Genomic DNA, 16,133 nt, shown 5'->3' with positions numbered 1-16,133 from the left:
AAAAGTGTTGCGTGAGTTTCCGGAAATATCCCGTCCCACGGGGGCACCCAAAGGACGCAAGCACCCGGTGAAGCACCACATCCGCACCACGCCCGGCCCTTCCGTGTCATGCAAGCCGCGCCGATTGGCACCCGCGATGCTCCGCGTCGCTAAAAAGGAGTTCGACGGAATGCTGCAGATGGGCGTCGCACGGCGCTCGGAAAGCTCGTGGTCGTCACCTCTGCATATGGTGCCAAAAGCGGGGGATGAGTGGAGACCGTGTGGTGACTACCGGGCGCTGAACGCGAGGACCATCCCGGATAGATATCCTGTGCCCCACGTAGAAGACTTTGCCATGTCCCTCGCCGGAAAGTGCGTGTTTTCTACCATCGATTTAGTGCGGGCGTACAATCAAATCCCGGTGAACGAGGAGGACATTAAAAAGACTGCTATTACTAAGCCCTTCGGTCTTTTTGAGTTTCCGGTGATGACGTTTGGTCTTCGGAACGCAGCGCAAACGTTCCAACGTTTTATGGACGAGGTATTACGGGGCCTTGATTTTGCTTATGTATATATCGATGATATATTAATCGCTTCTTCTTCTGAAGAAGAGCACCTACGGCACTTGCGCCAAGTTTTCTCGAGAATGGACGAGTATGGTGTAGTGATGAATCCATCTAAGTGTGTGTTTGGTGCGAAGGAAGTGCGTTTCCTTGGCTATTTGGTGTCTGGCGATGGCACGAGACCTCTGCCCGAAAAAGTGGACGCGATTAGAAATTTTTCTAAGCCCGATACAGTGCAAGAACTGCGACAATTTCTTGGCATGATAAACTTTTATCGACGCTTCATGCCACATGTTGCTGTTACGCAGGCGCCGCTTAATGGGGTGTTGAAGGGTAGAAAGAAAGGCCAAGTGAAAATAGCGTGGACGCCATCCCTCGAAAGTGCTTTTGTGCAATGTAAGGACGCTCTCGCGAGCGCGACACTTCTCGCCCACCCCGACCACAACGCCCCCCTTGCCCTTATGACCGATGCATCAGCAGATGTTATCGGTGCGGTACTTCAGCAGCACACAAAGGACGGTTGGAAACCGCTAAATTTTTATTCGCGAAAGTTAAGTGCCACGGAAGTGAAATACAGTGCGTATGATAGGGAGCTGTTGGCTATTTTTTGTGCTATTCGGCGTTTTCGCCACATGGTTGAAGGTCGTGATTTCTGTGTTTTAACTGATCACAAGCCAATCACTTTTGCCCTAAGACAAAACCCGGAAAAGTGTACGCCCAGGCAATTTCGTTGGCTAGACTTTATTTCCCAATTCACCTGTGACATTCGTCATGTGTCCGGCTGTGACAATGTTGTTGCCGACGCCCTTTCGCGTTGCGTCGAGATCTCGCAGCCGATCAGTCATGAGCTGTTGGCCGAGACGCAGGAGACTGACCCGGAGCTCCAACAGCTTCTCAACTCAAACTCGTCCCTTCGCCTGGAGAAAGTGCCGATTCCGGGATTGCAAGTGAGTGTGTATTGCGACACTACCACAAACACCGCGCGCCCCTTTGTGCCAACGTCATTACGAAAGCGCGTGTTCCGCTCCCTTCATGACCTTGCCCATCCCGGTGTTAAATCCTCATCGAGACTAGTGGCCTCCCGTTACGTGTGGCCCTCTGTAAAAAAAGACTGTCGCCAATGGGCAAGAGAATGTCTACAGTGCCAACGTTGCAAGGTGACTCGGCACGTATCTTCGCCCGTAGGTACATTTCCCTTGCCCGCGTCCCGATTCGAACATATTCATATTGACATTATTGGTCCCTTGCCAATTTCCCAAGGTTTCCGGTACTGCCTGACAGCCGTCGACAGGTACACACGCTGGCTGGAGGCAATGCCGATAGCCGACATGTCTGCGGAAACCGTGGCGCGAGCCTTCGTCTCCGGGTGGATTGCCCGCTTCGGCACGCCCTTACGTGTCACGACGGACCAGGGGAGGCAATTCGAGAGCCGGCTTTTCCACCAACTCTCCCAGCTGGTGGGATGCTCTCATCTGCGCACGGTGGCGTACAACCCAGCCGCGAACGGGATGGTGGAGAGAGCTCACCGCCAGCTGAAGGCGGCCATCCGTTGCCACTCTACCGAAGGTTGGGTTGACGTCCTGCCCGCCATCCTCCTGGGACTCCGAGCGGCCTGGAGAGAGGACCTTGGATCGACATCGGCAGAGCTGGTGTACGGCGCCCAACTGCGCCTGCCAGGAGACTTCCTCGCCCCGACGACATCCCCAAGGGTGGAGGACCCCACCGACTTCGTGGTGCAGCTGAGGACGCACTTCCAGAAGCTGAGCCCACGACCGGGTTCCCGCCACGCTGAAAGGCGGACCTTTATTTTCAGGGATTTGTCCACTTGTCCGCAGGTTTTCATCCGCAACGATGCCGTACGCAGACCTCTGCAGCCGCCATACGAGGGGCCATACAAAGTCCTCCAGAGAGGAGACAAACATTTCGTCCTCCGCTGCGGCAGCCGCGACGTCCGAGTGGCGATCGACCGTCTTAAACCGGCCTACGTGGTCGCCTCCGACGCGCCGGACGAGGACCCAGCAGATCCATCGACCGAGGTAACGCCCTCAGCGGATCTGCAGCCCGAGGAAACGCCCCCCGCAGCAGCCCTACCGGACGAGTTGGTTATCCAGCCTCAACCCCCGCCGCCGAGAGACGTGGAGCGGCAAACGCGGGCTGGACGCCGCGTGCATTTCCCGCATCATTTGCGGGATTTTGAAGTTTAGCTGCATGAATGTAACATGTTTCTAATTCCCCCCTTTTTTTCATTTTTCCATGCTCATAGGTAGCATGGTTCTGCCGAGGGGGTGATGTGGCGGCGCATTACGAAACTCCCGCCACTATTTCGAGCGCCGGCCGGTCGCCAGATGTTGTCGCTGCCTAACTGACGCCGCCGCCAGGTGGCACGCGCGGCGACCCACGCCCCTACAGGGCAGCGCCATGACAGTCTTGACCAGTCTTGACCGAGCAACCGACCCTGACGGACGCCTACGCCATTGTGTCTGACGACGACGTTATTATAACTCTGTAGTAGTGAATAAACGCTGTTATCGTTATCAAATCTTGACTTTTTGTGAAATAACGCAACCTTCCTCAAATCTACTATACTCAGAATATTTTAAATGCTAATTTTAAATACTTTTCTTATATGTATCATGGCTGCTATTATGGATAAGCGTTGCAAAAAATAGCATACGCTATTCTGCGGGTCATTATAGCAACGACCCCGTATTATGAATGAAGCGTAGTAATAATTTTGTTCGGAATAGCAGCATGCTATTTCTTGCGCGAGCTATTTGGAAGCTCCGCCTCTTCCCGTATGAGAAACTTTCTGAACAGTTTGCGTAACCAATGAGGGAGAAGATATTTTATATATTTTTCTGTATTTTACGGAATATTGACTTGAAATTATAAATACTTGCTTTATTTACATTTAAAAATTATATTAAACCTTGGAAATATATAATACGCTTTGAAAATCTCATTTAAGAAATCAGCTGTTTGTTGTGGTTGTCATAATTTCCCAATGGCTTCAGACAGGTGGGTTAGGTCATAATTTCGTTGTTATAATGATGATTTATCGGACATAAATATTCAATGATTTACCTATATCCGATCGGTCCTTTACCGTGAGATATATGCTATGCGAAATAATCATTGAAAGCTAAATATGTTTGATTTTCTTCGTAAATGTGTTAGGCTTCGAAGTCTGTTTGTTGCGTATCAGAATTAATATGTATCAACTTTTATTGTATTGCTCGTGACGATATCGTTTTACTGTATGAACTAGAAGCTTTTGTTTCTAATATTATCTATATATTATATGACTCCCTAATTTCAGTGTTCATTCTCTGTTTAGGAAATGAAGTAGGTGGCAACGTCACAGCTGTGCTTTCATGTATTATGATGGAATAGTATCGATATTTCAGCTGCATATTTGGAAAAAGCAGAGGGAGGTGATGGTGAATTTGAGGATGGATGGAACAGCTGTGAAAAAGTGAATCTAGCAATAGTGAATCGTGTGGAAAGTGCTGTTGTGTCAGTTATCATTGTTTTCGTATCAGCTGATTTTATTATGTGCTCACTGAAATTTTTGATAGACCCTGAACTGTGCCGATAAACTGAAACTTAATTGTGTGAATAACTTACTTGTCTATAGAGGAAACAATTTGTATTCAATTCCACATGATATATATTGCATTACTGATGTAGTGCATGGATATTCCATTAAACGTTTGTGGTGAATCATATTTGTTCGGAAACTTTATTGGTGTTCGAAGAAATCCTTTGTTTTCAAGCAAGTAATTCAAGTCGACTGCCCGTGTTTATAATTTAGTAAATTTTTAGTTTTAATTGTAGAATGCAGCGAATAGTGGGGAAAACAATTTCGACTCGTTGCATGTATTTGTATATACTGTCCAATTGAGGAAATGAACGGCTGATCAAAGTATATGGTATTATTATGGTAATATATGGTTTTCATTGAAAGCTATAACTATTAATATATTTGGCGAGCTAGTGTGTTAACACAAGCTTGAAATTTTTCAAGAATCGACCTGATAGCCTACATTGAGGATATTTTTAGTAGCAAGTCAAGTGATGAAATAAAATTATGAATTGTAAATATGAATAAAACACGTAAAATTTGGGCTAATGGTAGTAATTCTTTGCATTAATTGTTATTGTTTTCGTACTGTCGATGAAGCAAGCTAGTGCTTCATATATTAAGCTCGAATGTTAATTCCTAACCAAATCACTTAACTAGTTAAATATTCATCACTTATGCTACTATTATTTAATTAAAATAAAGCTGATATCATTTTATTTTTGGCTATTATTCCATTTTTCAATGCTTGATTAGGTTACTTTAACCTCAGAAAAACAATTCGACATCGCAATGCGCACGTTTTCTGGTTGCAATACCGAATTGCTCGGCATCGAAGACCGCGTAATATTATAGCAAGCCTACCGGTTGCAATTCGCCGTTCATAATAGTAAATAGCAACGGGCCTATGCTATTCTGAGAATTACGTCTTCCGGTGTAGTAAAAACACGAATTGCAACCGTTCGTAATACCAAATAGCATAGGCGTTGCAATACGCTATATTATAGCAACATCGGTTGCAATAATGAAGAATAGCATAATGCTATTCCATCCATAATAGCAGCCCAACTCCTGTTCTCGCTAGTGGCATCTCGCCTGGTAACACAAACCGTTTTTCCAAGCCCAATGAAAAGAGAAGCATACAACGATGAAAGGAGTAACGCGAACGTTCGTCCGGATGCCGAAGGTGAGAAAATAAATTCAATCCATTCCGAACCTGCAAACAATGGCACATTTAATAATTCTGTCGTTCCAACTGAACAGAAAATAGGAGGCAGGAATGGTCGTAGAAATGCGTGCCTCAAAGCAAAAGATGATTTAACAAGAGCAAAAGGTAGACGCGAAAAAACAGTTGATACTAATACTCCTGTCAGTGTTGAATCTGAGGTGGTGAATTCTCAGCGTTCCCAACCACAAATTCCTGGCGACACATGTCATTCTTTCGTGACAGCTGAAATGAAGACAAAAAGCTTGGTTAACGGCAAGGGTTACAAAAATGGGAACCTCAACGTCAAATCTCACGAAACAAATGCATGAAACTATCCGCCAAGGCAAGCCGATGGCTTTATAAGGTCAGATGGGAAGAGAATAGCTGAAGAGAATGTCAGAACGGTTAGACACTTCCATGGCGAAGGAGATGCCATATATCCAATCAACGTCGCCAAGGAATGCATTTATTCCGCCAACTATCGAGTTCTTCCAGCTGAGAGTAAAAGAATGGACAGAAAAAATACAATTGATAGCAAGAATCCTTCCTTTCATGGCAACGGTAACACTATTAATGCACGCCACATCTCACCAGAGCATGTTTATGACTTGGAATATTCTGATATGCCGCCTATGAAGAAAATGTTGTGCTGTAACATAAAAATGGGAAGCAATGACGCTTTTGGCGAAGGGGATGTTTCAAAGCCAAATTATATCCCATCAGAGCGAGTTAACGCCAACAGCTATCCTTATATGTTGGCTGAAGTCAATAGGGAGGAATGGGATAGCAAAATGGACTGCGAGAGCCCTAATCTTGATACCGAAGGTGACGCTATGAACCCAAGCAACATAACATAACAACATTCCCGTGAAAAGAAAACAGTGGGCCGTAATAAACTAATTGGATGCAATCATGCTCAATACCTTGATGAAGGGGATTTATGAAAGCCAAATTATATCCCATCAGAGTGTGTTGACGCCAATTGCTATCCTTATATGTTGGCCGAAGACAATAGACAACAATGGGACAATAGCATGTACTACGAGAACGCGTACCATCATACCGAAGCTGATATTAGAAACAAAAACTACATTCCATCACAAAAAACCTTCGACCATACCTTTGAGCTGGTTGAGCAGATGGAGTACAGGACCCATAGAATGGGTCGCGAGAACCATCATCTTCATACCGAAGGTGATGTTAGGGAAGAAAACTAAATTCCATCACAGCAAACTAGAGCCTTCTACCGTCCTTTTGATCCAGCTGAGCAGATGGATTATTACTGTACCCATGGAATAGATGCAAAGAATAATCGCTTCCAAGCTGAATTGGACTTCAGGCATCCATGCCAACATGGACCCCCAGAGGAATGGGAACAAGGAAACGGTGCGATGTCTGGCAACAGGTTTGCAGCCGATCCCCCTCCACGAGGTGGCCCACAGAAAGTCTGGGAATCTCTGAATTGCCGCTGGATTATCTCCTGGTGCTGGTGGATGGGGCTTGGGGAGGCGAGGCTATTGGGGAAATTGAGATACTCCTGGACTATGTGTACGAGTACATGAGGGAAGAGCCAGAAAACGACCAGCTGTGGGAACAATCGCAGCCCATAATAAGAGAGGAGCTACTACTTAGGTTGACGCACATAATCATTAATGGAATGAGGCGACAACAGCAGAGAGAGTACTACAAACAGAAGATGGTACCTTCCCGCCAACACTTCGGTGAGACTACACCTGGATGCAAGTGCTCCTGCTACGCTAACTACCGAATGCATTCATCCGAAAATATTAGTGCATAATTTAAATTAAATTAAAATACTTTTGCCAAGGGTAGAGGGTTCCTTTCCTCTGTGTTACATACGAAGTTTGTACAAGAGCGGGCATCGATTTCTGTGCGTGAGACCAGCATTGAAAAGGTGGAAACCTAGATCCCGCGGTGGATTTGATGGGGTGTTTAGGATGCTAGCGTTTTTTTTTCATTTTGTTTCTTGCGGTTGGAATTAGCATTTAAGTGATTAATCACGAAGAATGAGTTTCAATCAATACTGTAGATGAAGTACTATACAGGTGGGAATATATGAGAATAATTCATAGCCAAGTGCACAAAAATTTAAAATGATGATGAACTGCTAAAATCCTTATTAGTGGAATGATTCAAAAAAGTTCACATGCTCACTAAAATGACTTAATCATTCAACAATTCAATAGTCTTAGCATTCTCTCTTCTTCCGGTGATTCAAAGGTCATTGCAAGTCATATTTGAACCCTAATAAGGGATAGTGATATTATTAACAATTATAATAATCTTAATGATAATATAATATTGTGCTTTATCGTTATTGATTCATAGGGTATTTTTTCAAGGCGATAATAGTTCCAAAAATAACGAAAATTGAAATTTTCATAAAAAGCTCGTTTACCTTAATTTTTAACCTTTACAGTGATCATTTTTTAGATATGGAGGGATCTAAATTTTTCCGTTTACATAAGCTTCACCTACTTCTCGAGTTATTTCGACAAAAGATTGGCGGTCTTCACTCTCTCGCACAAAAGTTGATAATGTTTACAGCTCAATCCAAGCTCGTTGCCGATTCTCAGCTACTCCTTGATCTTGTGCATTCGTCTAGGATTGTTTACATTCTCGCTAGCAATCAGTGGAAGATCCAGATACATATATGGTATACATTGTACACTATATTTTAGTAATTTTGTAAAAATTTGTTATTTTGTTCAGTTGTCGAATTCAGAACAGGAGAGATATTTTCGTACCTCTCAGACCGTACCCAGTGCTGTGACCCCCCAGTGACCCCCCAGGACTGCACCTACCCCCCTTGTCCCTATCCTGGATCCGCCACTGCTAGCGATAACTCCCCTACAAATATCATTACCCTAAAAACGAATATATGAATCATAAAATACAATGAAGACACCAACTCGTGAAAAATGGGTGACAAATTTCATGTTTTCCTACATTGAACCATAGAGTAAGTATATGCTTACTCTATGATTGAACTTAAGGGAGAGGGAAATACACGATAAGGATTTTTTTGGTGGAACCTCTTAGTTTTCTTAGAATCTTAGTTTTCGATAAAATTTTCTTTCAATGATTTACGACTTTGAATCTGTGTGAACGACACGATTCAAAATTTAATTCTATAAGTACATTAGAGATCAGGTAAACATTGTCCATAACAATATGTTTTTTTTTCACAGACGGATTGCATGGATTACGGCAACGCATGGGAAGATGAAGAAAGAAGACATCATTCCCTCACCCATTGCCGTCAACACAACGTTTCATCTATGGAGGAAAGGAACCAGTACCACCGCAGAACTGGATATCTGGGAGGAATGGTAACTGGTGAAACTCAGACACAAAGCGAAGAGAGGAGAATGGCAGCAGATGTCACTGCCGATGTCCATGAGTACGAAGCAATGACACGCGACTTGAAAATTCTCGAGAAGAAGAGGAAATCCTTGATGAGAGCATATAATGAAGGGCTGGAGAGACTGTCGAATCTGAATGTACAATTCCAGTTCGTTAGAATACCACATCGCAGAGAGCTGGATGACGTCACGCACAAGATAAATGTAATAAAATTACAACTATCTCAAATGGATAAATATTATGGAATTGATATCCAAAATGGTATCCACTCTCGTTAACCTGTGAGGCAATATTATTAGTGTCACTTTTCTTATGTCTCAATAGGAGATTATTATTCCTTTACTCTTTGTAAAATCACAAATATTAGTTGTCACGCATCCTGATCATATAATGGTATGAATAATTTTTTGAGAGCAGTAGGTTATTCATGATGAACTCCACCATCATATATAATATTGATCGAACTCTTTCTTTTTGCTGATTTTTCAACAAAAAAATTGTTGTTAATGTGATTTTTTCAGCTTGGATATGATTTGTTCTATATATCGTGATGCATTTCACCAAAGGCATTGTCACAAATATCACCATGGGATGCTAAATTCCACATTTTTCATTCGTTGTAATCTTAAGGATGCATTAAAAATTGATGACGTGGTGCCTATATTTGCATTATAATTTATTTACCCTTATTCTTCAATTATCTCCATAGATTATATATTCCACTGAATTTAGTTATTTTTAATGGCAACCAGGGCAAGTTATTTTTTTTCAAGTGACCCAGAGCTCTTTGAGAATTTTTTGTCCTGTTTATGATTTAATTTTTCAATTATTGTATTTATAAGATGGTATTTATACCAAATTAAGCCTGCATCTACGGCCGTAGCAGAAAATATTTCGGGGGGGTTTGAGGCAAACAAAACTATTTTAATAAGATAATTTAAACAGCTTATACATTTATATACACATATTTATAATATGCCCTTAAAGAAAAAGACAAAATATTGAGTTTTTTTCCGTATCCAATACTGTCCTCACGGCGAGAATAAGGTATAAAAGTTACCCTACTTAACTTGAGCTATTGCCGTTGGCAAACTAATGCTCACCCTACTTCTCAATGCTTTGTTTGCCATTGTTCGGCGAGATGAGGATGAGGGCAGGGGGTGCATTACGACTATCCACCCGTTGTGGGGAGGGTCGATAATGTGATCATTGAATAGTAAACAACCACGAAAGCTACACAACGTGAGGAAAAATGTAAACAAATTCTAATTAATCCATTTACGAATATAACTTCTAATACAGCATATGACACAAATAGCTGACTTCCAAAACCCTTCTTAGGCATAAATGACGTCCCATAGACAAGATTTTGGAGATTTGAAACTTATACATCTATTTGCAACTACATAATAATATTATAATTTTATTTCCTTTGTGGAATAGTTTTGGGGCTACCATCAAACACTGTTTAAAATATGACTGGTGCTAACATACATGAAAAATAAATTTATTTTGTTAAATTAAGTGATTTGTTTTCTTAACAATTGCATTTGATTGTGAATTTCCAGTAATTTACTCATGCATAACTAACTTTCTAACATAACGTATAAGAATTAGCACATCAGCAAATTGCACAGCAAGCTCAGTTCAACATGCTTTCTCATAAGAAGCATCAGGAACACGGTAAATAAAGATGTCTTATTGTCCATTTACTATAGTGAATTTTACTCGCACATTATTTTTAGTATCCTGTTTTGGGGTTCCTCTCCCCATTCTACTGAAATCTTAAAAATTCAGAAGCGAATTATAAGGCTGATGTGCAATGCCCCCTATGATTCACCTTGTCGTCCCTTGTTCAAGAAACTGGACATATTACCACTACCATGTGTGTATATTTTTCATTTACTTGCTTACACAAAAAGAAATCTATTTCATTACATTAAGAACCGTGATGTCCACCATCATTCCACGAGGCAAATTGACCAGCTGCATGTTTCGTATGTGCGCACCAAGAATACCAGCGCTGGTCCAAATTGTATGGGCCTTCAACTCTACAATAAATTGCCACCTGAACTTAAGGCACCATCAAGTGTCACTACTTTTAAGACCAACCTTCTTAAATATTTGAAATTAAGAATGTATTATTCTGTAGATGAATTCTTAAACAAATTTTGATGTATCCTGCATCATTGTATATTTGTATTTATTGTATATATATTTTTATCTTGACGTGCCCTATATCCAGTGCACCCCTTGTACTTCTAGATCTCTGGACAAATAAACATTATTATTATTATTATTATTATTATTAATTACATTCACACAATATACCTACCTTTCATTGAAAACTTTTTATACTACCTTTCTTAGCAGAAACTCTACTTCCTCATAATGCCTAAGCCATTTTTTAACTGCGGATGTAAAACCCCATCTCTTCTCCCTCTTTGCCACATTTTTGACAACATACTATATATTTTGGCCCCAAGTATTAATATGACTGTCTATAAATTTCAGTCGTTGGCCTGGGTATATTGAAGTTTATCCAAGATCTGATGTAATAAGTTTGTGGTCTGGCCTTTGTGGACCCCAGCAGGCTATTCCATATTGCAATCTTGAATTAACAAGAGCATAATATACCATTCTTAACACTGATTCAGGGAATATGTATCTGAAGAAGTAGAATTTTCTGACAATAGAAATCATTTCTGATTTTAATTTGTTTATGTGAGACTACCATTTACAATTTAGGTGAAAATATAAGCCTAAATATTTAATGTGACTAACCTGTTTGTTCAGAATTTATTTTTCACAGGAAGTAACATTATATTTTATACAATTGGTACATTGATAGTATACTGTACCAAAACTCCGCAGGCCGCCTAAAAGGCGTGTGGCAGGGGGTGTTAGGACACTAGCCGTATAAATATAAAAATGAAATTCTCTAACGAAGGCGGAGTAGCGTGTATTAAAGTTTTTTATGGATCGGGGGTAAAACGAATTCCCATATCTATCCATTCGGCAAAACATAGCTCTTAATTTATTGCTTAATCGCTTAATTTATAGCTAAATTTCAGTAATCAAATTAGCAAATTAAGTTAAAAATTTCAAATTTCAGTGTCAACAGTGGTTAGATTATAATTTTCTTCTGTTAACGATCCGTAATAGTATCAGCCAGCTAGATGAACTAGGTGCAATAAATGGTACTGATGTTGTGATTCACGTTAAAAAGAACGAAAGCTTTATGGATGTTAAAATCGATTGGTCATCTTACTCCAAGGGTACTTTGTTGAGTCTTATAGTATTCTCATACCAACTGGAATATCTCCATCTAAAAAGTTCGGGATATCATGAATGGGGTTATTGAAAATCCAAATGGGACTGGGGAAAATAAAATATTTTACTTTTACTCCATTTTACAATTATGTACTTTTTTATTTTTAAAATTGTGAATGATGATTTCTACTTCACAGTCAAATTATCTTTATCTTGATATCTTTTCTATTATTGAACCAAATCTAGTGCATTACCTTTTTCTTAGATCAATGGTATCGCATAACATTTTCTCCTTGCATGTTTTATATTTATGACAACAGTATCATCAGAATTGCAGCTGGTGTTCTAAAATTGAAGTAACGATGTGCTTTTTTTATCAGGTGATGCCCAAAATCCATGGACCATATCGCACATACATATTTATTGCTAAGGAGCATACAAATTACAATTCAACTATGGAATGGCATACATCGGCCAGACCTGAAGATCACCTATTAAAAAGAAAAATATGTTCCACCTATTAAAAAGAAAAAACTAAAATGACGTGAAAATTAAACAGTTCCACATGTTGGCTCTAGCTGAATATGTCCCTATCGAAAATGAGAAACAATATAGCTACCAGTGACACTGCATTACCATTAATGGAGCCACAATATTACCCCTGATTAATTTGTGATTTCACTTAACTAATACAAAGTCCCACCTACTTCAACTGGGATAATTTGCACAAAATCAACAATAGCTGGAGGAGGATATTTGGTCTGCCCTGAGCCAATCATAGTAGTGACAGGCACTGTGCAAGTGAGTCAGTTCGAATGTGTGAGGCAAGAGAGTCTTATTTGGTGAGTCGCAACTCCTTCTGTGCAGGGGAGCAGCTAGGAATTAAGGCTGGGGGGGGGGGGTTTAGGCACAACTAATACTGGGGTGTCTGGGGGTGTGGAATACCCGCCAGGGTAAGCGGCAATGTGTGGGGGCACTCCTTGAGAAAATTTTCAAGATAAAGGGTTCAAAATGGTGAGTTTTACAGCTTTCTGAGGAATATTTTGTCAATATTAACACTATTCTGTAAGTAATATTAATCAAATTAAGTAAAATGGATTAAACTTAAAAAAATTTCTGAGCTCTATGGGGGTTTTATCCCCCAAAACCCCCCCTTGCTGTGCACACTGTGCACTGGAGTCGACACCCGGTGCTCACAACTCCCTCCACGCATACTGCATGTAGGAGAGTGTGTGGCAAGAGTCAGACTCCATGCGCATGTGGCATCCTCCGAAAAATCTCCGGGGAAATTTTATAAAACCTTACACTATTCTACAAGTAATGTTAATGCAATTAAGTAAAATGGATTTAACTTAAAATTTCTTTATCCCCCAACACCCCCCCCCTCCTCGCTGCGCCACTGCTAAATCATAGGATAGCACTGAACGGGTAGAACCCTCCTCACCAGGATAAAAGTAGACAAGAAAGAACCGTGTAAATTTGACCTGAAGATGTCTGCTGTAATCACGGTGAAACTGTTGTCACATTAAAAACATGACAGCATTCCAATGAAATATCAAGAAAACTTTACATTACGTTGCAAATACTTTGCACCTCCCCTTAGTGCACCTGTTCTCCAACTCACACAATTACGTTGCCAATTGCATATTTTCTAGGATATACTCACCACAAATGAGGCCAGCGTTTAAGACCCCTTCCTAATGTAGCAAGGGAACCCCCTGTCTAAATGCCTGACTATGTTCTTCATAAAATAATTATATGGTCATTCCTGCCTTAGCATTGCAGTGAGGGCCAGACAAAGGTCGTTGCTTAGGGGACCTGTTCATGGCTGACTTCTGTGCCTTAGTGGTATGCAATACCCCATGGGCATTATGCGTCTGAGGCCTGATATGAAATCTTTTGCAAAACATATGAATGCAATTGAAAGTGGATTTAAGATATTTCTCAATTAATTTTAAACATTGTTCGTTGAACCGGTGAAATAAAAACTTACATCAAAGATCCACATTTAAGATTATCATCTTATCAATTTCCCCAGCAATATGGAGGTGGAGACCTTTCCCTCTGTCAGCAAAAATGCATGTGAGCACAAATTTTTTTTACTCATTTCTGTTGATGCAATGTTTTAAAACTTTTTAATATGCTTTAATTTATTACATATAATATAATTTGATTTATAAAAAAGGTTCTTAATACGCTACCCAAAGAGGCCAGACTGGTCAGCCTGCCAAGATTCAAAACGATTATTTATCACTAGCTCATGTCTAAACCATTTTATTCATTATAGGAATTTGTTGAGAGTAGGTAATCCCTCTGAAATCAAATTTTTCAGTTTTTTATGCTTCATGATGATGACTATTGCAGTGTATCTCTATTAAATGTCAAATAAAAAATTGCTAAGTAACCAGTGTGATAATTTTGCACTTTCACGCTGTCAGGGAATGAGTGTGTTATGGAAACTGAGTAATTGGATTTTACATGGAGAAGAAGGTGTATCATAAAGTATGTACCTTCTTTATATGTACTTGTTTTCTTGAAAAAAAATAAAACATATGAATACAATACAGGCAAGTGAGTTTGGTACCAATAGGAACAATCATGACGTCTGTTACTGAATAATGGCAGGAAATTTACAAAACTTCTTTAAAAACGAAATTTTATACCATTCACCCGTGTACGATTCCTACGTGGATTTCATTCTATTTTCATTTTTTGCTATCAATTTCCGTTGATAATACATAATTCTTGAATACTTTCAACACAATATTGTTATTCACTCGTGAGACACGTTATCTTCTAAGTTCCTTACACACCATGCCTCTTTTAGAGAACGTTTAAACATTCTTTACACATATTAGATTTTATTTGTACTATTTTTGACCGCTTATGTTTCGTTTCTTTGGTTTATCAATGGATTTAACAGGTTTTTGAACTCATTGTTTTAAGTTTAGCATAAAATAAATGTGTGGAGTCAATATACCTTGAGCAAGTAATTGGTAGGAAAAATCAACAATTTTTAATTCAAATTAATGGGTTGATAGTGAAAGTTGAGATTGTATTTTTCGTCGGAAGTTGGTGCTTCAACGTTTAAAATGTTTTAACAGAGCGTATATGGAATGACTGAATAAATAATTTTCTGTAAAAATGCATATGATGATTATTATTATTCTTATGGCAGCCATGGCTGATGGTGAATGTCCAGACAGGGGTGGAACGCGGTTCGGCTACCTAGAGGGGCGGTTGACCTCTCCCATCTCTTGAGGAGGGATTTTTTTCAAAATGAAGGGGGTCTCTGACCCTCACTTTTCCACTTGCAGTCAAGTGTCTGAGGATCCCATCATCTTGTCATTCTCTCTTACCTTCAACTTCTCTTACCTTAAATCCCTCAAATTTTACATTTTAACGAATGTAAAATGTCTAAACAAGATTTTAAGAGTAGGTAAGGTCCATTTTCCTTTCCTAAGGTCCTTGCTCCATTTTCTTCTTTCTGGGCATATCTCACCATCCGTGAAATCATCTTTCAGCTCTAATTTCTTTTAACACTAGAAGGACGGGAGGGGTCATTTGACTCATTTTCAGTATTCAATTTATTTTTCTCTTATTAAAATATTTTTTTAAATTTTGAAACTTTTTCACGTTATTCATTTTGGTCTATATTTTAACAAACTATTGAAAATTCAACTATAATGTTTTGTTTTAAATTTTTATGTCATGTCATACCTAGTAGGACGGCTGGACCCACAACTTGTTTTCACGCCATTTTCTACTTTTTTTCTTGCCCATTGGCTCTTTTGTGCTATGTATATCATATAATCAGCAAGATACTAGTGTGTGATAGATGATTTGCTTCATTTTGAACCTGCAAGTACCCGGTTCAATGCCAGTTTCGTCCCAAGGGCCCCTACCTATATTCCAAAACCTAGGCATAGTGACTTGTTGTGCTCAATCTTTTGATATTTTACGCGCAGCAAAGGGAAATAAAGCATTCTCAATTCTTGATGTGCATAAATTCATGCAATTATGATATTTTAATTTTGTTTTATTCATTGTTCAATGATTATTTTATTGCCCACCCCGGAAAATCATCAAGTATCCCATGACTGTTTTCCATCGGCCAAGATTCAGAGCTCTTGGAGACATT

The 16,133-nt window shown here is 40.0% G+C and overlaps 1 protein-coding gene across 1 annotated transcript; it reads left to right on the top strand.

Moving 5' to 3' along the window:
• Window positions 1-5,163: 5,163 nt before the first annotated feature.
• On the top strand, window positions 5,164-9,343 carry LOC124160922. Its single transcript, XM_046537045.1, has 2 exons — window positions 5,164-5,311; window positions 8,545-9,343. Exons 1-2 carry the CDS (start codon window positions 5,273-5,275, stop codon window positions 8,995-8,997), a joined length of 492 nt encoding a protein of 163 aa, XP_046393001.1. The 5' UTR covers window positions 5,164-5,272; the 3' UTR covers window positions 8,998-9,343.
• Window positions 9,344-16,133: the final 6,790 nt, after the last annotated feature.

Source organism: Ischnura elegans, chromosome 6, assembly GCF_921293095.1.
Source record: "Ischnura elegans chromosome 6, ioIscEleg1.1, whole genome shotgun sequence".
Classification (NCBI taxonomy): Eukaryota; Metazoa; Arthropoda; class Insecta; order Odonata; family Coenagrionidae; genus Ischnura; species Ischnura elegans.
Note: the sequence above shows the minus strand (reverse complement) of the source record. Positions and strands in the feature narration are given on the sequence as shown.

Coding starts and splice junctions, on each gene's coding strand:
- LOC124160922 (XM_046537045.1), top strand. CDS start 5,273: ATGAAAGGAGTAACGCGAACGTTCGTCCGGATGCCGAAG. Junction 5,312..8,544: donor CGTTCGTCCGGATGCCGAAG/GTGAGAAAATAA, acceptor TTTTTTTCACAG/ACGGATTGCATGGATTACGG.